This window comes from Lepeophtheirus salmonis, chromosome Z, assembly GCF_016086655.4.
Source record: "Lepeophtheirus salmonis chromosome Z, UVic_Lsal_1.4, whole genome shotgun sequence".
In the NCBI taxonomy this organism is placed as follows: domain Eukaryota; kingdom Metazoa; phylum Arthropoda; class Copepoda; order Siphonostomatoida; family Caligidae; genus Lepeophtheirus; species Lepeophtheirus salmonis.
Window position 1 is genome coordinate 7378856 of NC_092584.1, and position 26313 is coordinate 7405168.

The 26313-nt window shown below is 32.7% G+C and overlaps 2 protein-coding genes across 2 annotated transcripts; one reads left to right on the forward strand and one right to left on the reverse strand.

Annotated features, from left to right (window-relative positions):
* Positions 1-69: 69 nt before the first annotated feature.
* Positions 70-14609, forward strand: pck (Claudin superfamily protein pickel). The gene is made up of 5 exons (XM_040726338.2): positions 70-252; positions 331-573; positions 701-862; positions 931-1085; positions 14230-14609. Exons 1-5 carry the CDS (start codon positions 174-176, stop codon positions 14344-14346), a joined length of 756 nt encoding a protein of 251 aa, XP_040582272.1. The 5' UTR covers positions 70-173; the 3' UTR covers positions 14347-14609.
* shn (zinc finger schnurri) lies at positions 14494-25880 on the reverse strand. The gene is given in 9 exon segments (XM_071893792.1): positions 14494-14924; positions 14992-15426; positions 15499-16237; positions 16239-16948; positions 17061-17381; positions 17622-18209; positions 18648-19945; positions 20730-21146; positions 25257-25880. Coding segments are annotated over 9 exon segments (4686 nt in total). The 5' UTR covers positions 25324-25880; the 3' UTR covers positions 14494-14813.
* Between the last annotated feature and the right edge of the window lie 433 nt (positions 25881-26313).

The following is a 26313-nucleotide window of genomic DNA, read 5'->3' on the forward strand; positions in this document are numbered from 1 at the left end:
ACAATTTGGTAAGAAGGTATTGAATTCAAGCGTTGCATTCAAAAAATAAAAAAATCATACCTGGATGTATAGCGTTCGTATTACCTGTTGAGTGTTTTCCTCATGAAGAGCCCAAACAAATAATATTTTTAAAAAATAATTATACAATTATGAGTGTTAAACACCTTTAAAAAATGTTCTTCAATGATCGAAATAATAGCCCATTGGGCTCTCTCAACAATCGAGATAAGGAAGAAGCAGTCAAAACATCTGGTTTGATATTAGTGTTATAATAGTGTTTCAATCCCTATACCCAACGATCTAACGATCTTTTTCTAAAATATTTTTCAGATGCTCTATTTTACGGATCGATATGTAGTTTTATATCCGGATTATTTCTATTAATGAGTTTTTCAAGCCCTTATTGGCTCGCATCATGGGAAGAGACACAGAGTCCATTTAAGAATATGGGACTGTGGGAAATGTGTTTCTATAGATTTAGACATCCAGACTATCAGTTTGACTATGCATTTTCTGGCTGTCATCCAATATATGGAACGGAATATCGACTCATTAGAGAAAAACTTCTCCCAGGTATATAAATAATCCTAATAACATTTGTTTATGTACTTATTACCTATATGATTTTAACGGAAGATTTAATTAATGACTTACGCAACCTTTCCTTCCACTATTTCAATCCTTTAATTTTATAATTTAGGTTGGCTCATGGTTGTCCAACTTTTCATCACATTAGCCCTAATATCCTCATTTCTTGGGCAAACTGTTATGGTTCCTTTACTCTTAAGATACCCCTTGAAAATCATTTTAAGGTTTGAGCACCAATTCTGCGTATTTGTTATGGCTTGCTATGGATGCACAGGTTATTTTCGTTCAGCTTTTTCTGATTTAAATTTCATAATTGATTTATTTCCTCCCATTTACATATAGCCGTATTTATTTTCTTGGGGATATCTACGTTTGGAGGAGAGTGCTGGAGTCGAGATTGGCTCTTGTATCCGAATTTCAATTATGTATCCTGGTCCTTCGCATTTGCATTATTTGCTTGCCTTGGACATATATTATCCACAGTTTTATTCTACATGGTAAGATATAATGATATTTGATATTAAATAAAATATTTATAGTAGTTTTACACTTCAATATATTGGCGTTATATCAGTGCATTAATTAAGTATCATCCTCATCAACTTTTTATTAAGTAATATTTTATAACAAAATACTGGAAATTATTTATTTAGTTCTAAAATTAGGTAGAAGTGTCTTAAATTTCTAAAACAATCATTTTTTTAACCATATAACGTGTCCCAGCTGGAACTTGGGTCACTACGCACTCTGCATATAAGGGAGCTGCTGCCCTGTTTGTATCTAATATAATTTCCTCGATCTAAATTTTCTAACGACGCCCCTTATTTTAAGTGCCTGTTACCAAAGTGAGTCTGTAAAAAAAAAAAAAAAAAAAAATAGACCAGGGCCGAAAGAACCACTGACCCGGAACCAGGCACAGCCTTGTTTATATTAGCCCAGGCTATAGAAAACCACACCACCTTACCATAAACTTTTTAGTTTGTACATGCTCTATTACATCCACGAAGTTTTTGAGCCAAAAAATTGTCAAATTGCTCAAATATTTTATTCCAAAACTCATGGCGTTATAGAGTTAAATATTAATGCTTCACCCAACATTGTATTATGGTTATTTGAGTAATCATACATGCTCAAAGTAACTGCAAGAGCTCACGTTACTCATAGACAAAATTTGATTATTTTAGACTACATTAAATAAAAATGATGCAGACATGGTTTCACAAAATATGGATCCCTTGCCATACAGGATGAGCCATTTTGAATGTGAACTGTAACTTGATTTGATATGGTCTATCTCCCATGTCAGTTTTAGGTGGACATTAAGTCTGGCCCTACACATGGTTATATAATACTTCATCCCCATATTGTATCAAGCAACCTTTTATACGAAAAGTAATAGAAGAAAAGGCCTAACATCAGTTGGTAGCAAGGTGACTGTATAAAAGGTGTGTCGATAAGAAACTTGCACCTTTTTTGATGACGTCACTATGGAGCCAAGTTCAGTGTTACTGAATAGTGTTAAGTGTTAACCTCATATTATTTCAAGAATTATGGCTTCTTCTAGAGATAATAGTCGTATGTGTGCTGTTTCAACCTGTACAAATCCATCAAATGTGCACTATTTTTGTATCCCAAGGCAATATTTGAGGATCCAGGGACTTTGGGTTTCTAAGTGTAAGAGGTCGTATAAAGTCAATATAAAAAATACACGAGTGTGTGAACGATACTTTTATCCTGAGGATTTTGAAAGAAATCTCTTAAAATAGAAATACTGAAAAAAATTGAAAAAGGGTGCATTCCCACCGTACAATATTCCAGGGAATAATTGCCTTCCCACTCAAATAAAATGTGACAGAGATCGAAGTAGAGAAAAAAAATGAAAGAAAGGTTTTGGTGGAAGAAATATTAAAATCAAGACTGTCTAGATAATATTTTTTTTCAAATTGGTCCCTCAGAGGAAGTAATGAGCACCTGTCTCCAGTTAAGACTCTTAGAAGATTAAAAGTTATCATGTTTGGACAAAGTCATCATAACCTATTCCTGAGAAATCCAGCAGTTGAGGTAGAAGCAAATGAAAATTATCAAACAGCTTTGAGAGATGATATCCAAGTTGTAACAAAATCTTTGACTCATGACTCCTCTGTGTGTGCAATTAAGCAGCCTAATGAATCACATGAAGAAATATTACATGGAATTGAATGTTCGGAAGTTTCGGAGCATTCTGAAAATTTAAATACTTTTGGCATTCACAAAACGTCAATAAAAATGAAATACTCCAGCAAGAATGTTTTAAAGCTTCCAGAATTCAAAGTGATTGCTTAGATCAGGGCCTTGCCTACATTGCTGTCCAATCCAAAAAAAAATCAAATCTTTACATCCACGCCTTGCACAGAAAACAAGTGAGACAGAACCTTACGTGCAAACATCTAGTTCTTGTACTATGCTTGTTTCTCGGGGGAGGCTTTACCATTCATTCGGAGGAATTATTGAAATTTCCTCAAGAATTACAATATCAATTCCCAATAATTTCACAGTATTCATAAGGACGACATCGACAAAAGAGCAAACGTTGTTAAAAGGCTGTCTGATCTTCTTGTTGAACTTTATCCTAGTTTGCATAAGGAATTGATTGTCTCTTTTGTGAAAACTATGACAAGAATAACATTAAAGTACCTAAATCACTAAATTAAACTAAAAAATGCAAGTGTGAATTTGAGAAGATTGAAACAAATTGTTTAATTTACGATTTAGTAATTAAAAATATATTTAGTTCATGAATAGTACAAAAAAATGATTTTAATGAGGGATCGTATTTAAACTTTAAATTTTATATAGTCACCTTAATATAAGGTGTGTCGATAAGAGATTTCTTTGTTTTTGTTTACAATTGTTCTGGCTATTTTGATGACGTCACGGAGGAGTCACTTGAGTAGGAAATTCAAGTTTATTTAACTAACAGTATTATTACATCATATAATTGTATTTTATTTTCAAAGTGTAAATTTTTAACCTCTGACGATTACGGTACTAAAATTAATTTAAAAAAAAAAAGATTAAAAGTTGTTTTGAATTAAAAAAACAAATAGGTCAGAACATACATAAATATAACCATCAGTATAGCGAAAAAATCAATAATATATTAAGAATAAGTGAATATTATGCACTAAATATGAAATGCTCATTTGAAAAACATAAACTAACAATAAGATCTTAATTTGTTATTTATCTTGAACATAAAAAAATAGATTTCAATTTAATTATCTTGTAAACATAACCTAACGTGATGTCCTGAATAAGCCTCTTTTGGCTTGTAATTTTGACCTTTTGCTTTAGATATATATATATTAATACTAGGAAATCAAGTTATCTAAAGCATCCCCAATTTTATATTGCAGACAAAACTATCAAAAAAAGACAAAAAGCATTATCTTTGAAGTCTAGAATAATCTTCTAATTGTTTTCCGATCACAAAAGGGACTCACAAGTAATAAAGAAATCACTAATCAAGAGTCAGACTTAAAGTGTCCAAATTAAATAATTATCCATATAGACGATACATTTCTGCATTATGTACATCAAGGACACTATAAATGAAATAGTTTTCTTACAGGAGAAGACGAAGCAGAGTTGACTTAAGTTGAAGAGAGGATCAGAAGACGTATTAGATATCCAAATGGAAAAAATATGGATTGCTAGGAACGGAAAGGATGGGTGGATGAGTATGAATATATCCATATCCATGATACAAAAGATCCATTTAAATCTATAAGAATTAAATGCATTTCTACGCAGTTCACAACTTTTTTATTCTCCTTCGGCTTTTTTTATTTATCTATAAATTATAATTATTAATTAACACTTATCAGTAGTGAGTAACACTGAACTTGGGTCCTTTGTAACGTCATCAAAAAAGATGTCAGATAACGTCAACCAGACTGCGTTGTAAGTTTCTTATCGACAAACCTTATATATAGTCACCTTGCCTTATATATAGTCCTCTTGAGTTGGTAGTAAGTTAATTATGGGACAAATATCCCCAACTGTGGAATTATAATTCAATAAGTCAAAAAGTGTTCACTTAACAACAAATCATTATACTTTAACCAATCCACGTTCAGAACACGGGAAAAGCAGCAGAAATATCGACAGCTGACAACATAAACCATACTATATTTTTGTGTTAATGAGGTAACACCGTGATAAATAAGGAACTTGCTCAGAGTAAATTTTTAATAAATTAATAAATATTAATAGAAAAAGATATTTGGAATGCATTCTCTTAAATAGGTCTTTGAAAAAAAAAGTATGCATAAAATGATCCGGCATTTTTTTAAATGAAGATTTAAGCTTTTTTTTCGAAAAGAGTCTAAATCTATTCTCTGAAAGAAACAAAATTAGAAAGTAAAAATTAAATTTAAAAAAAATTAAGGACAGAAAAGGCCCCTGCACTTCTATTTTTGACCTTAAAATCCTCTTGTCTATATGGAATTAAACCTACAAATACATGGCTTTGTTCCACCATAAATCTGTAATATTATTATTTATGTGTTTCATGAAAGAATTTGTACACGTAATAAATAGGTTCATTAATTAACTAATTTTAATTTAATAGAGAAATGCTTTATACGAAAAAAATAACGATGATATTATGTAAAAATTGACAAAAATTTAGGTCAAGATAATACATGACTCAGGAGTATTTTTAATGTATTCAACTATAATTATGCATGATAGACAATTGAAATCAAATGAAATTTTTGTATTAGAATACTTAGTCATAAAAATCAAACTAATCAAAATTAATGATAGAACAGTGATTATATTACAAATGAATAAAAACTGAAAGCGCAAAAGTAAAAGCAATAATTACTTTCAAACGATCCATAAGTGAAACTCTTAATTTTTGTGTTACTAAGATTGTTCAAAAATGTGCAGTTATTTTCATCGAACAAAAGTGAGTCTTATTAGCAAGACTAGCAGAGCTCCGAAACTTGTTTGAATTTTTAAAAGTGCATTTATAGCTCTACATCAAAATAAATCTTTAAATGAGAACTTTTGGCCTATTTAGAGAAGAGAAAAGCCCCCAAATCAAATATTAACAGACAAAAAAGTTGCTTGAAATATTTCCTGCCTTTTTTTCCATTAAAAAAGTGATAATCTTTTTCAATATAAGATATTTTGGGCGCTAAAGGCCTCCTTGGGTGTATTTAAATGAAACTTCAGTAGATGCATACAAGGTTCTTATTTATTTTTTAAATATTCGAAAACATTATGTTACCTCTCTACATAAAAATATACATTTTATTTTGTTGTCAGGAGCCGATATTTTTACTTCTTTTCTCATAATAAGTGTTCTGAACGCTGATTGGTTGAATTATAATTAGCTCATTTTAAAAAACTGTATACAATTCTCAACAATCATTGAGCAATAGTTATTCCAAAGTTGGGAAGAATTGGCTAATTAATAACTGACTTTGAGCCTATTTTCACTTTCCTTTTGGATGAAAGGTTGAAAAAGATTAAATTAAAGTCTATTTATTACTCCAGATCCCTCAATCTAAAATTTTAACCAAACAATTTGTTTAGTTTGATTATGATTCATTCTTATTGGTTAAATCCTTTGAATTATCTGCGACGTCATGAAACTATTCTAGATTACGTCTCCTTACAAACAAACAGACATATTATTTGGAATTCTAACGATGATTAATTATTTACAACATTTCAATTCACTATGTATATATTATAATCATGATAAAAAAATATTATCTGAATACTGTACAGTGTACATATATGTACAGCTACCTACTGCATGATGATTATTCATTATTGAATTAAGTATACGATGATAGATGCTATGACTAGTTGTCTATAAAAGAAAATTTAAATATGTGTAATAGTAGCATTACATTAAGCAAAATGTGATTTATGAGTTATGAGATATATTATAAATTATAATCGTACTAATATAATTTTTGATTATCATGTTTTGTTTCATTTTTACTTATGCATATAATATGTAGTAGATATTATAAGTAATCATATTACAAAATGCAATTGTTATTTCTTTTTTGAAAGTAAGGAAGCTTCATACTTAAGCAGAACAATATGTTTTTTTGGCAAACTGATGTGTATTTTTCTTCTAAAATATGTATGAATATGCTGTTAGCAAGTCTATCGACTATGTCCCCACAACGTAAATGATTTATATATGATTACATGTAGTTAGTGATGAAAATCGCGTGTATTTTGGAAGTGTTAAAAAAGAATCTAAAAATTAACATGGCAACATTGACAATTTGAAGAATGTCTCCGAAATTGGAATCTCAAATCTACTCTGAGTCCTACAAGGACTTATAATGATAATTCCCCCAACAAATTATTAGGGCTACTCTTCGTCTTTTATGAGCACACACGAATGTTCAATCAAGTTTTAAATATCATTGAAGGTAGTAGAAAAGTATGTTCACTAAAGAGGAGTTAAATAATCATGACAACAGCTGAGGTAAAGCCTTTTGACAGTTTACCGATTCAAAACAAAAAAACGGACAAGGTCAAAAATATACCGGATTTTCGTCACTTTACACAGTGATGTAAATCCCTTAAATTTTTTAGGTGACCCATTTTTTGAATTGATAATCTGAAGAAATTATTTTTGTTTCCTTAGCAGTTGTCATTATTATTTAATCCCTGAGTAGTTAACTTCCTTTCCTACTATATTCAAAGCCTGATTGAATAATGGTGTGTGCTCATAACAGAAGGAGTGTAGACTTGATTATTTTTTGCGGAATTGCCTTGAATGTAAGCAAATGGGTCACTAAAAATATGGAGAGGAGTCCTGCTGGAACATATAGTTTCCCTCTGGGTAGTTTGACTTCACCCAGGGCAAGATCACCTCCTCGAGGACGTCCTGGTACTACTTGGCCCCAATTTTCAGGAATTTCGGGAAGCAATACGAGGGCATCCTCTTCCCCGTCCGATATCATGATTCCCAGCATCAGGGCAGAGACTGGGAGCTTAGTCTGTTTGTCTGGCGATACCTCATCGACGGCCTAAGGGAGGTTCCGGTCATTCCTGGAGCTTTCAATTAGTCCCAGGCCCAGTTTTTCTTACAATATTGCTGTGCTATACTTTGCCTTTTGGCCTCCATCTCGACAATGAATGAACCGATTTTAGTCATTTGTAGCTCATTTGAATTGTAATATTTATAAAATCTTGTAACCTTATTTTCAAATGAGGCCTCCCTGACACTATCAAAGTAGAAGTAGTCATTTGCTGTCGTACAGTGTACACGGTACTACCTTATAATTGGAACAAGGAACAGAACAGAAATAATTGATGAACGCTGAACGAGAAAAAAAATTGAAGAGCACGCCAAAATAGAGGAACACTTACAAGCTTATTTGTAATCAATTCAGTATTTTTAAAGTTTTGAGAACATGCCATCATTACCTTTATTGATTTATGCAACCTTTCATCCGAAAATAAATAGAACCAAAATCAGTTGGTAGATAGCAAATTCCTCCAAAGTATGAAATTATTATTCAATAATTGTTCACAGCTTAAAAGGAGCTAATTATTATTCAACCAATCAACCTCCAGAGCATCGATTAGGAGAAAAGAAGCAGAAACATCTATAGCTGACAGCGAAATATACTTTATTCGTGTTGTGTCGATACTTATTTAGGACTGAAGACTGATGAGCCGTTCAGTCTTAGTCCGGTCCAGTCCTAAAAATTATAAAGCTAGTGATGACGTTACTCATCTTTATTTTCATATTTTTTTAAATCAGTTCTAGTACAGTCCGAAGGACCGATCCTAAGGACTGATAGAACCGTCCTGATTCTGTACTGGACCGAAGAAATAAGGACTGACACACACAATACTATAAATTTTGGCCAATAAAATTATATTATTTAATAAATTATTAAAAGAACTGGGAATAAAATTATTCACAATTTAAAATTTTGCTCTGAGGAGGGAAAAGTTGATGAGAAACGCTCTAATATTAAACAGATGGCTACCGTTGAGAGGAGATCTTGCAAAACTATATACACATAGACAATTAAATGATATTTCAATATTTGTTCCTTATCAAAAAAGTTATAATGAAGATTTAAGCAAATACCTATACAAAGTTAGTTTTCTCGCAATTTTACATATCCAAGATGTGTACAAGCTGTTTCATAGCGTATCTACAATTTAATTAGATTAAAACTAGCCATTGTAATCTATTAAATAGATATAGCATTTTATTTTTGAATTTGATTATGTAACACAGATAAGGATCAATTAGTAATTATAATTAAAGGTGGGACAAAGACCCTTTATTGCAAGTCCAAATAGAGTCCAAAGACTTAGGTATCAAGTCTCAAATCTTTTTTCACAAGTTCAAGTCTCTCGATATTTTTATAGAGTCCAGTTTCAGTTTTCATATTTCTTTCGAAATTTGTTCAAGTCTATAATTATCATGTCCGGGACTCGAACTTGAGACTTAAGACTCGACTTAACCGTACAATCAAAGGCTCAAGACTTTAATCCCACTCGACAGCTAAGACTCACGACTGGATTTAAAATCGAAAGTCGTTGAAATTTTTTCACACCATATAAGACAAGGTAACTAGAAATACAAGATATTAGATATATCAAATATTTGGACCGATTCTTTCACCACGCTTTTTTTTCTTTTACTGTCAATGGAGCGTGACGTCAAACCCGATTTTTATTAAATTCATTGATGGAATTCATGCATAATTATGGAGTGATTTATCATAATAATTAAGACTAAAATGCTTTTCAGTTTTTAAAAATAAAATTTTATAGAGGGAAATTATCAATATTTCGAAAACATAAAAAATACATAAAATTATATTAAAACTTTCGATAAAAATAAATTAGAGTAGAATAAAAAATTGGATTTTAATTAATTTAAAAGTTAACCGACAAAATGAGTCATATTTCTTACTTTCCTAGATAATTTATTTTTTTATACAGTTCTAATTTAATGTATTAATATATTTTAGTGGAATAAATCTTTGGGTACATATACAATATTTTGATAATTACATGGGGTTAATTAGGGCATTTACTATGAATATTTTTTATCAGTCTATCCATAACAAATGGTTTAGTATCTACATAGGTACCATTGAATTGATTAAATTCGCCTTCATTTACTTTGAAAAGTGTATAAATTCTGTAGGTGGTTGAATTAATCCCCTTCTTGATAGAGTTTGTAGCCGTGGACTAGGCGGAACATTAAGATATGAGGTTTGGATTCCTAATGTTGGAGTTTGGGGAAGGATATTTTTGGCTACATACCCCAAAACGTATATAAATCCCTCTTCCTGACAGTTGATTTTGTTGAGAATACTTACCATATCTCCTACATTGTAGTTTCCATTTTCATCTTTACTACAAGATTCTGGGTCTTTATGTAGTTCTTTAAAAAAAATATTGTAAAAATCAAAATTTTCAATGGCTTCGAACGTTTCCTCTGTTATAAATTCATTATTTTCTCTTAAATCTTTTTCATTCAATATACTCCCTGTGACTTGTTGAATCATGAAATGAGAGGGGATCGTCATTTTGAAAATTAACTGGAGCATCTTCAAAAATAACTTTTTCAGATCCACTGATTACGTTTATACGAAATTGTTATATTGATTCTACAACATTAGGATGAGAGTAAGTTCGTCCAATATATCTTATTCTGGAAAAAAGGATTTTAAAGGTAATCTTAATTCAGTCTAGATGTCATTACATAGGGATGATTTCGTTATTGTGATTCCTTTTAATTTTGTTGTATTTTTCCTACCACATTTATCATTGAGAGAAGATTTCCCTTTTACTCCTCCAAATTAACCACATCTAAAAGTTTTATTAGATATAGGTCGGGAACTGTTAATGACGTCAAACTATTTATCTACATGTTCGATGAAATCAGGAACTTTCTGTTTAGATTGATTCTCCTCATTTAAAAGTCTAATACCACCAGCTGTCTAAATAATTCAGCGGCTGGCCGAACCTGTTCTTTGGTACATCCAACTACATTTAAATGATCAGAACTTAATTTATGACATATTCGAAGCTCCTCATGATCCTTATGTAATAGTTTTCTAATTGTCTCGATTAAAATGAGAGTTCCATCTTCTAATTGGAAGCCCCGATCAATGAAATGGTTTATCAGTAACTTCAAGTAGTGAGATACATCTGCAAACGCATATATACTCTTATATTCGTTGAATAGATAGGAAAGGTATGTTTTATCAGTAGATAATCCTAATTATGTCCAAGGACTGATATTTTTGGTCCCATATTAGAAACCATTCCAATAATACGAATCCAGTTCTAAAATAACATTCAAAGGTAGCTCCTTTGTAACCGGACAATCATAGTTGAAGTAAATTGGTTCCTTCCAAGGACTTATCAATCCAGAATAAATATAACCTGAATTTGAGACATAAAACAAGAGTATTATTATTTATTTGCGAAAAATAAAACATCGTATCGAAATAGTATCGATATAAATTTTCATTATATCTGGAAAGATCATCGGATTTTTTTTTCAATGATTAGACGATTGAATTTATAACAAATTATGATAAAAATAATTTATTTTTAAAATGGTCATAATACCAGCAAATATATTCTACTACTTGACTATAATGTTTATTGATTAATTCTTACTGATCGTCATTGAATCAAATGTTTAAAAACAACAACAAAGTAAGTACATATTTGTATATTATAATTTATAGTTTAGTCATGGATTACTTTAGAAATTTATGGTTAATTATACACGACTGCAAGATGCAAAAATACCCACAAACTTAACAACTTTTTCGACTCAATCTCTAAAAATCTTGAATTTGTTAGGTCAATTTGTGTTCCAATATGAAGAGTTCCACATACATTCGTCCACGATATGAAATAATATTTTTATTTAATATATTAAAAAAATGCTAAGACATAATGATAATGACTTTATTATCACGTTTTATCCTAGGCCTTCAGTGTTATACATAGATCTAACTTAATGGAATATCAAATATATGCAAAGGGGTATACCAAATAAATCATTATAAATGTCAAAATAAGAAACTGTTTCTTCGCGTTTCTCAATATATTTCATGAAATCATAACTGTTTTGTTGGTTATGTAAATGTTCAGGAGTTGATGATTGAATCATACTCATAGACAATGAATCCCTGGATTTCTAAAATGGAACGTCTTATTTGTTGACCCCATCATGGATAGATAAGCTGGACGTGGCTCGAAATATGATCAAATGCACTTGTGGAATACTAAAAAAAGTATGTTGGGTTATCCAATTTATACAATGGCCTCTGAAAGCTTAAGACTACAATCGATCCTTATGTTAATCCATCTCGAAATATGATGACTAAAAAATAACTGAATATATACCTTGATTTAGCTAAAAAATATTTTGGAATGGATTATCTCTTACTAGTGATATGTCAAATAGAATAGTTGAAAGATGTTGATCCGGCCCACAACTTTTATTTGATTTATTTGATTTTTATTGTTGAGAGACGATTTCTATAATAATTTTTAAAATTGAACACACTGTCGTTCTTTTAAAATTACGGGTACACATTTTTAATGTTGATACGCAAGGAACCGGAAGAAGGTCACTGGACTGAAGGTACCTGTAGGCTTTTGAGGAGAGAGACTAGAGTACCAGTCCCTGAATAATATCCTCTTTATTCTATCTACCATACTTCTTCCGCCTGACAATGAGTTTACTTGGACCTTAGTAAAAAAAAATCAAGTTCTCCTTTCATTGACTTTTGAAAATATCATCTAAATTTTAGCTTTTTGTCCTCCGATTGGAGGAACTTAACGGTTTCCCGAAGTTGTTTTTAATTACTAATCACTATTAAAACGATTAATAAACAATATTATATTATGAACTCTTCACATCGGCTCTGACGTCACAAAAACAATTCTTCTATTTAGCTTACCTAGCGGTCTGTACAGCACAACAATCTGAAAAGGAGCACTGGTCCGATGTATTTCTAATTAACTTGATATTGACTTTTTTAAATATCTTTTATTTTCTGAGGACTTAAACCGGACAATATGGAAATATTCAAGGACTTGTAAAGAAAGACTTGAGATAGTTGGACTTGCAGTTTAAGGACACTGGAACAAATGTTTGCAGGGAGGAAGCTGGAGGGCTGTAACCCCCCAAAAAAAAAAAAAAAAAAAAAAAATTAGGGAGTTTTTCTATTTTACTAGAAACTTTAATATTTGAATTTTTTTCTCAAAAAATTTAAATTTAAATTGCAGCCTACTTACAAACTATAATTTATGATTTTATCCTTTATTTATATCTTTCAGAGGAAAAAATAACCCTGAATCATGAAAAAATCTTTCTAAAAAGCCCTCCGTATGCCACAAAACTAGTAACATTGGGTTGTAAATGTCATTTTAATGTTTCTCGAGATAAAAACAATTTGGAGCACAACCTCATGAAAACAAGTTGAAATTTTGATGACCAGTGTTATATATCTGTTGATTCAGGTATTTCTGGAGTCTAGTACAAATTACTTATGCTAAATCAAAAACAATGTGTTAGCTACAATTGAACCAAATTTCAATGATTAAGTAGCATATCATTTATGATTATTATTTTGCAAAGTATTCTGCCTCGAATTTAGTTTTTTTTACTTGATATTCAGAGTGAGAGTGGACAGAGCCTGAATAAATTTCAACGAATAAAATAATAATATTCTACAGTCTACACCAGGGGTTGGCAACCTATGGCACGCAGAGGCATATTCACTGGCACGCACAAATCATAACATATTTCCATAGTTCGTGTGTGTTTTTTACCATTATATTGATAGTGGAACACTCCTTGATTTGAATGTTGAAGTCGGCACTCCATATCCCAAACGTTGCCTACCCTTGTAAAGTCTTTACTTCTTTAGCATTTGATTATCTCTTTTTCATATTTCAGTCAGTATCCACTATTCTCTATAGCACCTTTACCTTTTAAGTAAAACTTCCGATTTTCTCACTTCACTTATAGCTTACAGTAGAATAAATTTAGCGGGGATTCTACATAAATGAGGCATTATTCGATTGTTTAGTATAAATTATATATTCGTTGGAGGATTTTTTTATTGATGGTTATGCTTTTATCGATGATTCAGATTCAGTCCTTAAAGAAGATAAAATCGCCGTAAATGAGGGAGGGTGTTTTTTTTAATTCCGTTATATAATAGAATCAATTATATAACAAATCAAGAATATAATATCTTACTATTATATTGTATTATAATGAAAAAAAAAATATTGTTTGCAAGATATGTGAAAGAATCTTAATAAATATTTAATGTATCTTATTTGGCTTGATAAACCATGGATACTTTTATGAAAAATTCCCAGAACCGATCCCAATGATCGACAGTTCTAAGGACCGACACAACACTGCTATCCCTATAAAGGTATACTCACGTCCCAAATGAGTACACTGTAAATTCTTCATTTAAAATAAATTCAATTTGTACGCGCCATGTCAAACGTTATGTAATATTCAATATGTTGATATCGAACTACATAATACGTATCCTAGATGATGACATCTACAAATCTTTTTTTATATTACAGGATAGTCGATTAGCAAAGGAGCGGAAGGAAAAGACAAAAGCTTTAATTATGCAAATGCAACCACCAGGTTTCGCCAGCACAGATAATCCGCATCATGGTTTCGCAGCATATATGTAAATCTTCGATAGACGTTCATCCGAATTCATATTACTATAATTATGTACCAATATCATCCAGATGGCCTTAGTCCAGTGTAACAACAAATGAGGGACGGAAAGAGCTTAATCATCTATGTCGTTCAAGAAATAAAAGGAAGGATGGATCTGCGTCTTTAATAGATATATATATTTCATTTTAGAATTATTAACGATGTAATATATAGTAATATAATTTTTTTAAATATATTTTCTAACTGGAATATTGGAAATAAAAAGGAGAAAGTTTTACAAAAAAAAAACAAAAAAAACTGATCACAGGCAGGTTATTAGTATATATCTAAATATGTATATACAAACATTCAAATTTATCTAAATAATAATCAACTGTATGAAATAACAGGGCAAAGAAATTAGCTAAATGAATAGTATTATTATTTTGAATGGATGATTCCGAAATTATATTTAGAGCATGGTTTAAAATCTTCTCTATTTTTTGGCATGTAATTGCATATGTGCCTCTAACTGACGTGTACTTGGGAAGCCAGCATCACAGTCTGGGCAAACGTAGGGACGAGGTGATGCGTGAGACATTAAATGCTAAAAAATAATTGAAATAAGTAATTATTAGTAAATAATTATAAGCATGTAAAAATAGTGTACACACCTGACTGAATGTATTGCTTCCAACAATTGAGATTCCACAGAGCTCACAGTCAAAAGTTTTATCATCTCTTTGAGAATATGAATTGCTGAATGAAGAAACTCGAGGTGGAACATTAGATGAAGCTGCTGCAGCTTGAGCGGCGGCTGCAGCAACTGCTGCAGCAGATGATGATGAAATGGCATGGGGTATACGGTGAGTTACTATAGGTCGATGTTCGAAAACCCTTTTGGGAGGTGATAGGGGTACATTATTCTGGGAATGTGCATGATATGGAATATGTGGAATAACGACCATAGTTGGATTGCTTAATGGTGGGGGATTATGATGTCGATCAATGATATTGTTTTGATGTTCCATATAGTTATGCATTTGCAAGGATTTCATGTCATTAAATGACAATTTACACTTCGAACATTGCAGAATTGTTATTTTGTTCTACAAAAGAAAATGAAAAAAATAAATATAAAATGATACAATACACATTCAATGAAAGAACAAACGACTTACTCTATCTAAATCCATAGATTCCTCTTGAGAAGATTGAGAAGTCCTTCGGGGTTTGTTTTGTGACAATAATGGAGGAGGAGCGGGAGGCGGAGCCAATTTCATGATATGCATTTTTGACCTTAAATGTTTTGCTAAATGACCGTGTATCCTGAATGCAACCTTACAATCTGAACATTTAAAAGGCCTAGGGTTTGCAGTAGTTGGAGCTCCAAAAGTGGCATTGATATTAACTTTGTTATAATGTCCAACAGAGCGTTTGTGCTTTTGTAAGTGCCCCTTTGTGCGAAAACTAACTGCACAAGCATCACATCGAAATGGACGCTCAAAATAATGGATATTGACGTGCAAACGAAGCTGAGAAGGTTTGTTGAAGACTTTATGACAGATACCACACACGGATTTTCCATCCTCATTCGTTTGAAAGATGTCTCGACTACCCGTCGTTGATGATTCTTCAGTCGTCATTGATTGAGTAACGATAGGTAGTTTAGATGAGCGGGGAACAACAATTTCTGGAGGTGTAATTATTCCGTTATTTTCTTTAGAAGTAGGAATGTCTTTCACATTCATCACAACATTTCTAGGTATTCCAGGAGCAGAATTGAGAGTTGCAATAGGGTACATTCTTTGAATACTACTATTATCAACGGTGGAGGATGTAACAACAGTAATAGCTGAATTGGAGACAGTAGCAGTTGTGGAAGATTGAGCGTCAGGGATATTTTTTAATTGTTCGCGTTCAACATATTTGGGCTGCACTGAAGTGGTAGCTTTGATCCCTCAGGTAATCTTGCAAGGCCACCGGAGTTTCTCCACTTTCAAGATTATTACTTACTGCCGTTGTTTTACGAATGGCAGAAACGGTTTTATTGATGTATGAAAGGATGGTTGATGATTGAGTAACGGGACTTAGAATATTGGAAGCATTTGACAGACTAGTTATTTTAACATTTTCTATTAGTCCAGCGGTTGTACTAATAGCTTTTGGGGAAGGAGCTAATCGAGGATGTGGCTCAGAAGAAGTAACAGTAGTAGTATTTGATGATGACACAGGTGGAAAGTAGATTTTATCAAATGAAAACTTGACACCCCGGTTTTCATCCTGGAACTCCCCTGCTCTTTTTGTATTTCGAGAAATATGCTCGGAAATAGAGTTGGGGCAGAGGGGAAGAGTCTGAGATGAAGATATTGTAGTGGAAGCAGATGTGGAGGACACAAAAGGATAAACGGAAAGACGAAGTGAGGATGGTGTCAAGCCTCGATTATCTGTTACCACAGGGGAAGAAGTGAATTGATGACTTAGACTTAGTAAAGAGTGAGCAGCCTCTTGCTCTTCTTCTGCGTCCTCGAATTGGTCATCCTCATCTTTGTCGTCGTCGTCGACATCCTCCTCATCAGAGTCGGAGTCTCCAGCTTGAAAAGTTCCATGACTACTTGCCATTGAAACGCCCTATGAATTCAAAGGATATTTTTTAGTAGTAAGTGCAGATATACTTAAATAAAGTCATATTTATAAATAAAAAAAAGGCAAAAAAAAAAGTATGAGAGAATAGTTTAACTACTTTCTTTGCAAGAGAAGTTTCATCGACTTGGCAATAATCCTCGGCAGATATTCCAAGTTCAACACATTTTTTATGATGAGCTTTTGACTTCATATGTTTAGTCAAATTCCCTTTTGTTTTAAACGCAAAATTACAGTATTGACACATATAAGGTCTAAAGTTGCTATGAGTTCGTAAATATTTTTTAAGCATGGATGGCTTTTTACAGCGTATCCCACAACTATTACAAACATATCCCCCTCGACCTCTACCGCGGACGTATGTATAGTCATCATCGGTTGTTTTATAGCCACCCTCTACACTCCTTAATGTCCCACCATTCTGAAAGAAATGCATATTGACATTATTTTAAGGAATGAATCATCAAAATGATTTGGCAATAAACTGACGTACACACGACTTAACCGTAATAAATAAATAAAAAATTCAATTAATTATCATGTTACAATAAAAAGCAAATGACAAAAGGGGATGTGACTAATTTGACTGAATTCATATAATTAAAGATAGAGGAGAGTGATAATGTGTACATTAAATAATTATAAGTTTAAATATTCATACCTCCTCTTCTTTATTAGACGTAAAGGATGTTGATACTTGGAGACCAGGAGTCTCATGACTCATTCTGCTTCCTTCGGATCCTTTATCTGAAGGTTTCTTTTTCCACATAGATGAATGAGTCATAACCATAGAGTCTTTTTCCGATTTTTTTGCAATTACATATTTGTTTTTATATGAAGAATTATAGGCAGCCAGCCCTACTGATGGAGTTAATTGACTTGGATGGGAGTCCTTGGAGACGACTCTCCAATTGGAGTACATGGATAATCGTGGCTTATGGGGAACAAACATGGGCTGAGGTCGAAATATCGAGCAATAATATACTCGAGTGGTCGACTTTAATCCCAAGTATGTATATGCTGTTCCATTTTGATATTGCAAAACATAAGACTTCCTTGGACGTGGGGTCTCTGGACTAGCCAAAGTAGCTCCATTCCCTATTTGCATCACATTCTTTTTAGGTCGAAAACTTCCCGGAGTCAAAGGTAAGAAACTGGGGCGAAGGAACTTCCCATCGTTTTCTATGTCCACTTTTAAATCAGTTTCCGTTTTTTTGGAGTTAAAGTTGATGGAGGAATTCTGGAAATGCTGTCAAGGTGAGATGACACTGGTAGTGGTAGGCTATCAGGGGGTCTCTTTCCTGGTAAAGAAAATAAAGGCGAACCAGATTTTATACCAGTCAGAACACCATTTAAATTTGGAGTCGGAATCCCTGGTACATTATTTATGGTTGAAGAACTATTGATAATTTTTTTTGAATTAACTGCAATTTGTAGGAGTCCAGGTGTTTTAGAGTCCACATTTTGGACTGAGGGTGGGGTTGAATGGTGCGTTGGAGATTCGGACCTTGACTTTTTTGCAATACTCGAACAGTATAAACGTTGATGTGTATCAATATCTGTTCCTCTAATAGTGGATGAGCATAGATTACAAAACACTGTAGTGGCTCCTCCTTCCGAAGCAGCATTGCTGGATGAAACCAAATACAGCTTCTTCTTTGAGAGCAGCTGATGGGGTTGTTGCTTAGAAATTGTTACAGAGGTGGTTGAGCTTGGAGGAGGAAGTGGTACTGGTGGTGGGGGAGGCTGCATTGTTTGAGGAGGAGCTGGCGATCCGCGTATTAAGCAATAGTTCTTTGATCATACTTCCCTCTGGATTTTGTGGATGAAAGGCATTTCCAACTTCGAAATTTTGAGCAATCACTTCCAGCTGTTGCTCCATATTCACAACTGTTTTTGAAGGCTGTCTACAACTATTAAGCCAAAGTTCTTTCACGGACTTAGCAGTTATCGTTGAAGCAGTATTATTAGATTCACTTTGAGCGAAAGACCTTTTTCTAGATGGTTCTGATAAGTTCAGGGGTTGCATAGGGGAGTAATTTTGATATCGAATAGAGTAGTCTCCACCACTAGCAGCAGAGGAAGATTTAGATACAACAATGGTTGTAGGGATCACTGAGCTACTAGTATTACTACTCGTTAGAGAAGTAGGAGAAGAGAGGCTATATTTACGACTCCCTCTAAGATTAGTGGATTTTTCTTCAGCTCCATCCTTACTGTTTTGCCTCATATATCTCCGAGGCCATAGAGGGTCTAATGTTTCCACGATAGCCTGATTCTCACTAATAACTTTATCGATTCGCTGTTGAAGGCTCTGAGGATGTCCAGTAGGTTTGAAGGATGAAAGATCTGTAGGTTGAATTTGAACTGGAGGATGTTGCTTGGCTGATGATGACATGGATTTTACTGTGGTTGTTGTTGGAACAAGGACTCGCTGAGCCTGCAGTAAAATATTTTGAGGAATAGAATTTGGACGTGATAGTCTGGCAGGTGCTAATTGTGAGGAGGGTTGTTGCTGAACCACTAATTGAGAATTGGAATCATGATGCATATGTTGAAGAGACTGTTGAGTTGGCAAAAGAGAACTATTGTTATTTGAAGAGACTAAAATGATTTGACTTGGATAAGGTGGTCCAGTAGATGGAATTCCTCCCCCACCTCTGTGATGCCGATCCTCCACAATTGGCATACTAGAACTTGGACTAGAACTTACTGTTTTCATATTGATTGGATGTTGAAAGAGACGATGATGAGGATTTTGAATATGAATAAGGTGATTCGAAGATGCATTGCTGCTAGAACTAACAACGGACCCCACTGTCTCCATTTCTTCTGTAACACTTTCTCCAAGCTCAGCCACAATTTCCGCACCAGAACTATCTATTCCAGTTTCTAACTTTAAAATATGTGTACGTGACTTTCGATGTTTGTATAAATTACTTTTTGTTTTGAAGGCGAATCCACAAGGTTCGCAAGGAAAGGGACCTACAGTCATTGAAAATTTGAAGGACAAATTAGGGAATTGCGATTTACTAAACATAAAATAAATAAAAGTCTGGTTGGTCAACACAAAAGCAATCAAGGATCAATGTGATTTGTATTCTTCAATAATAATAAATAAGAATAGTTATTTAAATTACATAACTATTAATAATTTGGAGGAATCACAGCAAATTGATGCTAAATTCGCAAACATTCTTCTTCACAATACAAGAATATTTAATTTATAAGACCATATTGGAGAAATGAATTAGCTCTCATCAATCGAGTAAAGTTTCTATATACTGGTAGCTTAAACATTTCTAGATATTTCTAACCCATGATCGTAGTGTAGGTTTAAATATGACATTTCTAACTGGCAGACATATTATACCGAGTCTAAATTATAATTTCATTTGATCTTTTAGAGTTTCTAAATTAGTTTCCAGGAGTATAACTCGAATACATGTCCAAAAAAAAACAAAAAACATTTTAATACAAATTTTGAGCAATATGTAATCCATGACCCTATAAAAAAGGTTATTTAATACCACATGTGCACCAACTGTGGTACACATCGCCAGTTTGGAAAAGTTCTTGTGCGCCACATGTGGTACACATCGCGATCAATGTATTAAGTCCATATTTGGCTTAAACATATATTACATACTGTTTAACATAATGAAATTCAATAGGAATTTCCTGAATTGTTTTGATTTATGTTCAAGATTATTTTAGTATTGACACACACCACAAATAAATATAAAATTGATAATTAGAAGTTACGTACGTTCATTTGTATGAGTTCGAATGTGCTTGTCAAGCACACTGGGTTTAGCACAAGCAGTTGGACAGTATGGGCACAAATGTTGTTTTCTTCGTTTGTCCCCTTCGAACTCTAAAGGAAGTGGAGAGGGTGTTGTACTTGTACTAGAAGCGGAAGGTGGCTGGAGCGGTGAGAAGGAATATAGGGACTGGCCATTGACCATACTTAATGCACTATGTTTTAATAATAAAGGCTCTGACTCAGGATAATTTGAAGAGAGTGTAGAAATAGAGGAAGTAATTATGGCTGTCGAAGAAGAAGAGCTTGAAGCAAGCACTACGGAAGAGGCAGCCTTTTTAAACTTTTTATGTCTATAAGTCCCTTCATTTTCTTCCCATCGGGGCTCCAGAGCAGGAATCATATTGTTCATGGGTGGTGAGTCTGAAATAGAAAGAAAGTTGAATAGAGTATGTTGATAATAAGAATTGTGTTAACGTGTAGAGATTATTTTTATCTCTATCAATAGTATATATAATAGATATGTGTGTCTTGGTGTCGTCTCTCTAGCTGTTACAGAAAGATAAAAAAACAAAAAAAAACAGGAAAAATCCTAATGTACGATGTAGTATTATATAATAAAACTTTTGACTAGAGTCAAAAGTTTAGTTCAAAATTCCTTTTCGCATTCATTCCAGCCTTACCCCCCCTCCTCAAATGACCGAAGGAGAAGTACGGATCAACCGCAACTCATTTCAAACTATTTATTCTATGAAATTACATATTTACATAATATAACAACTATGAGAAATATTGTACTTTGTCCCAAGAAAAATGCTCTTGCGTTGTTCTCTCTGACGTCAAATGATCATATATTATAGGCAGTATGAATCAATTTATCTATGTTGTAGTAGTACAAACTGACATAGAATATATTGTGTACAAGTTACAACTTGTATAAGGAGATTGAACAAGTCACAATTTATTAATCTTAGAATGCCTTGTTTGACTTTTTTAATATGTATTTACGAGTAATTGAATAACTGTGGACATTTGAACTTTATTATGTGCATAGAATATGTCTTTTCCATTAGTAATTTTCATCAAAAAATTACATCATATATACGTGGTCCTTTAACACAAAAGCAAGCTAGAATGATTTATCTCAAAATGGAGTGTGGATCAAATTTTTATTCTTAAACAAATCATCGTCAACTTTTATTAACAAATAATTCTTATTAACTCTTTGATCTTCACAATAAAATTTATATTTGTATCTGAAAGTAGGGGCGTCCGAAGGGGGTGGGCTGGAGGCCCAAATTAAGGAATTTTTGCTTTTTACTTGAATTATTTTTGGTCAGAATGAAAAAATTTTACGGGAAAATAGGTGTAATTTTTTTTTAAAACATTTATTTTCTTAAAAGAAAAGTTCTTCGGGCAAACTATGGAGGAGAACATAAAATTTAATAATTGAATTTTTTTGTGAACAGTAATGGATTTTCTTTTTTTTTTTCCTATCAAATTTAACATTTGATATTTTTTTCCTTAAAAATGATCTTTTTTTGTAAACAACTTTTGATTTTTGAAATTATTTTTCTCAAAACCCCCCCCAAAAAAAAAAAAATATATATATCCTACGGACGCCCCTGGAAAGGCCATGTCAGGGCCAATATACGTCTCTGAAAGTAAATAAAGGTTCTAAATGAGTTAAAAACCTAATGCATCTTAACTCGTACCAGTAGTTTGAATAATAAGCTTATAATTGACTCAAATATTAGGCTGTATCTATATAATATTCGAAGTAAAAAAAAAAAAAAAAAAAAAAAAAAAATTAAGAGCATATCCTTTTTTTTAAATTTTTGTCCAAGTTTATTTTTATGTTGAGAGGATATTATATTAACCATTTAAAGAATATACTCCACTTTCCAGAGCACAAGTAACCTCTAAATTCTTCATATAAAACGCTTCATTTAATCTTCGAGTTCCACAATTTACTTATACAAGTTACAACTTGCACACCATATACAAATATATATAAATTATCTGTTTCAATAACACACTTCAAACATCGACAGAGTGCTGCTCTGTTCATAGGTCAATTTTTCTATTTAAATCAGTCAGAGAAGGATTTGACGTACGAGTATTCATCATATGAATGTAAAGGGCGTTTATAAATAGACAATTGAACTTTGGCAAAAAATAAAATAAAAGTGAAGAAGCTTTCTTTTCTATTTCTTTAGACTTAGTATCATGATGATATGTTATTATACAATACTACATAAGTATTACGAACGCCTGAAAAATTCGCCCCCCCCATCTCGCAAGTAACTATTAACTAAGTACATACGAAAATAAGAGTCAATAACTATGTATGTTCTCATACATACTTGGATTTTCAATGCCAATAATAAAAAGAGCAAGGCATACAAACGGCTTTAAAGGATAAATACATTTAAGTTAGTATATATATATATATTTGCGCGTAATATTTAAGTTTAACAGATAGGAAAGTCTGAAGGAGACACAAAGACTACCCGTTGACTCAACCAGCCAAACTTGCCGCTGATCTTGATGTGTGTATGTGTTTGTGGGGAGGATTTGTGAGAGGAGAGCAATTTACAATATTATAATTATTAAGTATACCCAGAAATATCACTAATAAAAATAGAGTGTACATAAGGAAATACTAAAAGAGGCACAAATAAAGAGACATGCGACGATCACTCTTCTCGTTTATAGTCACGAATTATTTAAAAATAAGTATGCATAACATATATATATTCCAACTGTGACTACTAAATGAATCATAATTATTCGTAAATGACGTCAGAGAGGGAGGAGAGAGGGCCCCACTTTCTAAAAAAAATAATGGCGTCACATGTAAAGGAAGAATCTGATGATGATGAGCTGAGAGGGGGGAGAAGGAGAAAAAAAAATAGAAGAGAAGAAGAACTGGAATAATAACACACAAAAGAGACATTTGTCTAATAATATTTCATTTTGAGCGTTCCCGTTTAGGAGATACTTATTATCAGTTATGTAACGGGCTAGTAAACAATAACATATTTATTAATAATATTTTTATGGCAAAATATATATTTGTGTAAAAGAAAAAACACTTAATCACTACTATACTGAACTTGTTTGTTTTTTTTCCCCTTTTTCTCGTCAAAAATATGTAGTTTCTGACCACTTTTTTGTAAGACATACACAACTATTCTATTACTTCGTAGTTACCTTATGTACTATGCAAGTACTATGTACAATTTTGCATATAATAGCAGCCTGGCCCTCTTGATGTGGTGAATAAAATAAGAAAAAGAGCGTGTGGGTCTCATTACTACTTCATAATATAATAAGTAATAAATATTCAATGCAATTTTTTCGCAGACGGCCACGAAAAAAAGAAGAAGAGGGGGGATTGCGTTTTTGTTATTGTTATTTTTGCAGAAATAGGGAAAAAAGAAAAATTCCTCGTCCCATACAATGTGTACGGGCGGGCGTTTTATTATGATGATGAGAGCGGGCCGGCTCTTTCTTTTTATATATGCACAGTATAGAATACGACATGGATTGACGAATTAATAATTGTATTAGTATTTTTATTATGAAAAAAAAAAAGAATTATGCATTTGGCTATCAAAAAGTAGGAATAACAGGCCGTCGCCTTTACACGTACACGAGTAAGGAGTCATAATTGCATTAAAAAAGCGTGACTTGTGATGGTGGCGAAGAAAGCACACACTCACGCACAAGGAAGGAAGTTCCCCCCCCCCAAGTCTTTTGTATGTTTATTTTTTTAAGGAAATCTCTCTAATACTTCATGGATTTCCCATTTTATATATATATATATATATATATATGTAGATTTTTTTAGACACAGTGCCAAAAAAAACGCTTTCTCATAATAATAAAAGGATTTTCCTTCTTTGTGGAAATGGTAGAAAGCTTTCTACAACCCCCCTCGTTGCCCCTCCATTAAAGCCCAAGGATGTAAGTCAATAATGAGAGATATTTTGTTGTACATATATAAGTAAAATTAGATTTATTTTACCGCGAAAGAAGTAAAATTGTCTTTCGCCAGGACGAAAGCACTTTACAAAATGAAAATACTTAATAATATTTGTAAAACAAAAGAGACAAAGAAGAAGAGGAGAAATATGTAATATTAAATGACTAATAAAATTTTGGGGAATAAGTGAACATCTCTTTTTTTATAGTATATAAAAAATAAATTTGCAAAAGGAAAGGGGGGAATAAAAGAAGAGGTTGATAGAATATGACGGCACAAACCTTGACATTTTTTTTTTTTTTGTACTTTACTATTACTACTACAAAAAGGAGAATATTAACATATCTTGGGGGGATGATATCTTCTCTCTCTCTCTCTCTCTCCTTTCCCTCCCCCTTCCACAGCTTCTCTCTCTCTGTCAAAAAGGGAAAAAATAATAATAAAAGGGAGATTCTTTAAAAACAACAATTTTGACGTCATAGAATCACAACTCACAGGTAGTAACGTTCAAAATGGAAAAAAATAATAAATATGAACATTACCTAATTCATAGACACTATTCCTCTTGGACGGACTTGTTGTCGTTGTCGTAGTAGTGGAGGAGCTCATCCTTGTACTTTGCTTAGTATTGTTATTATAATATATTTATTGTAAATAAATGGAGTAGCAGAAATCACGTGGTATGATGACGCAGTCATGCAACAAGGGTCACTAAGTTTATTATTACTAATATGATGAAACGGCGAGTTTTTTAATCATTTACTATGTATATATTTTGTTAAAGTGAGTCTATTAGTTTTTTGAAGGGATGGCGACCGCCATCACACATGATCGCGATTTGTTGTAGTACTAAAAGTTGTAGATTTTTCTGTGTTTATTCTTCTTGGATAAAAAAAAAAAGTTAGCTGACGCAGTGGAGAGAAAACGCTGGCCGGTAGGATGGTAATAATAATAATAAGAAGAAGAAAAATAACAAGCAGAAGCATAATAATAATAATAAAAACAACAACAACAACAACAAAAGAAGAAGAAGGGAGATCCTAATAAAAAGGAGTTCCCGCTATGTAATAATAATATTTTTGAACGAGAAGAATCTCACAAAAAGAAAAAAAAAGTACATTCAACATTCTCTAGGCGCGGTACACACACACACCATTTTCTATACTAATGAAGGACGGGGGAGATACATTTTTATTATTATTATGTTGAGAAGATCGCACACTCGCCAAACATGCCCGTCATTCAAAAAAAAAAGAATACTTGTCACCAGGGAAACCCTCTTTTTCTCTTTCTTTCTATTTAAAAAAAAAATATTCCCTCTGGACTCGCATTTTTGTATTTCCCGAATAACATTATTAATAAGTTAAACACTTGGATAGGAAAATATGATAGGATATTATTTTACATCCTCTAGTCCAAGGTCATGTTCGTATAAAAAAGATTCCCCTGACCCTTAGGAAGCCCCCCTCTAGCAAAATTTTGTCGTCCGGGGGAACCCCTCTTCTCCTTTCCACCTCCCCCCTGCTCGCGCTCTCATTTTTTATAATACAATATATAATATTTAACATGGCGGCGGAGTCTTAATAGTTAATAATAAAT

What these genes read in the sequence shown, in the direction of transcription:
- pck (XM_040726338.2), top strand. Translation starts at nt 174, where the DNA reads ATGTTCTTCAATGATCGAAATAATAGCCCATTGGGCTCTCTCAACAAT. An exon ending in AGAAGCAGTCAAAACATCTG is followed by an intron (nt 253 to 330) that starts GTTTGATATTAG and finishes AATATTTTTCAG; the next exon opens with ATGCTCTATTTTACGGATCG. An exon ending in GGCTTGCTATGGATGCACAG is followed by an intron (nt 863 to 930) that starts GTTATTTTCGTT and finishes ATTTACATATAG; the next exon opens with CCGTATTTATTTTCTTGGGG.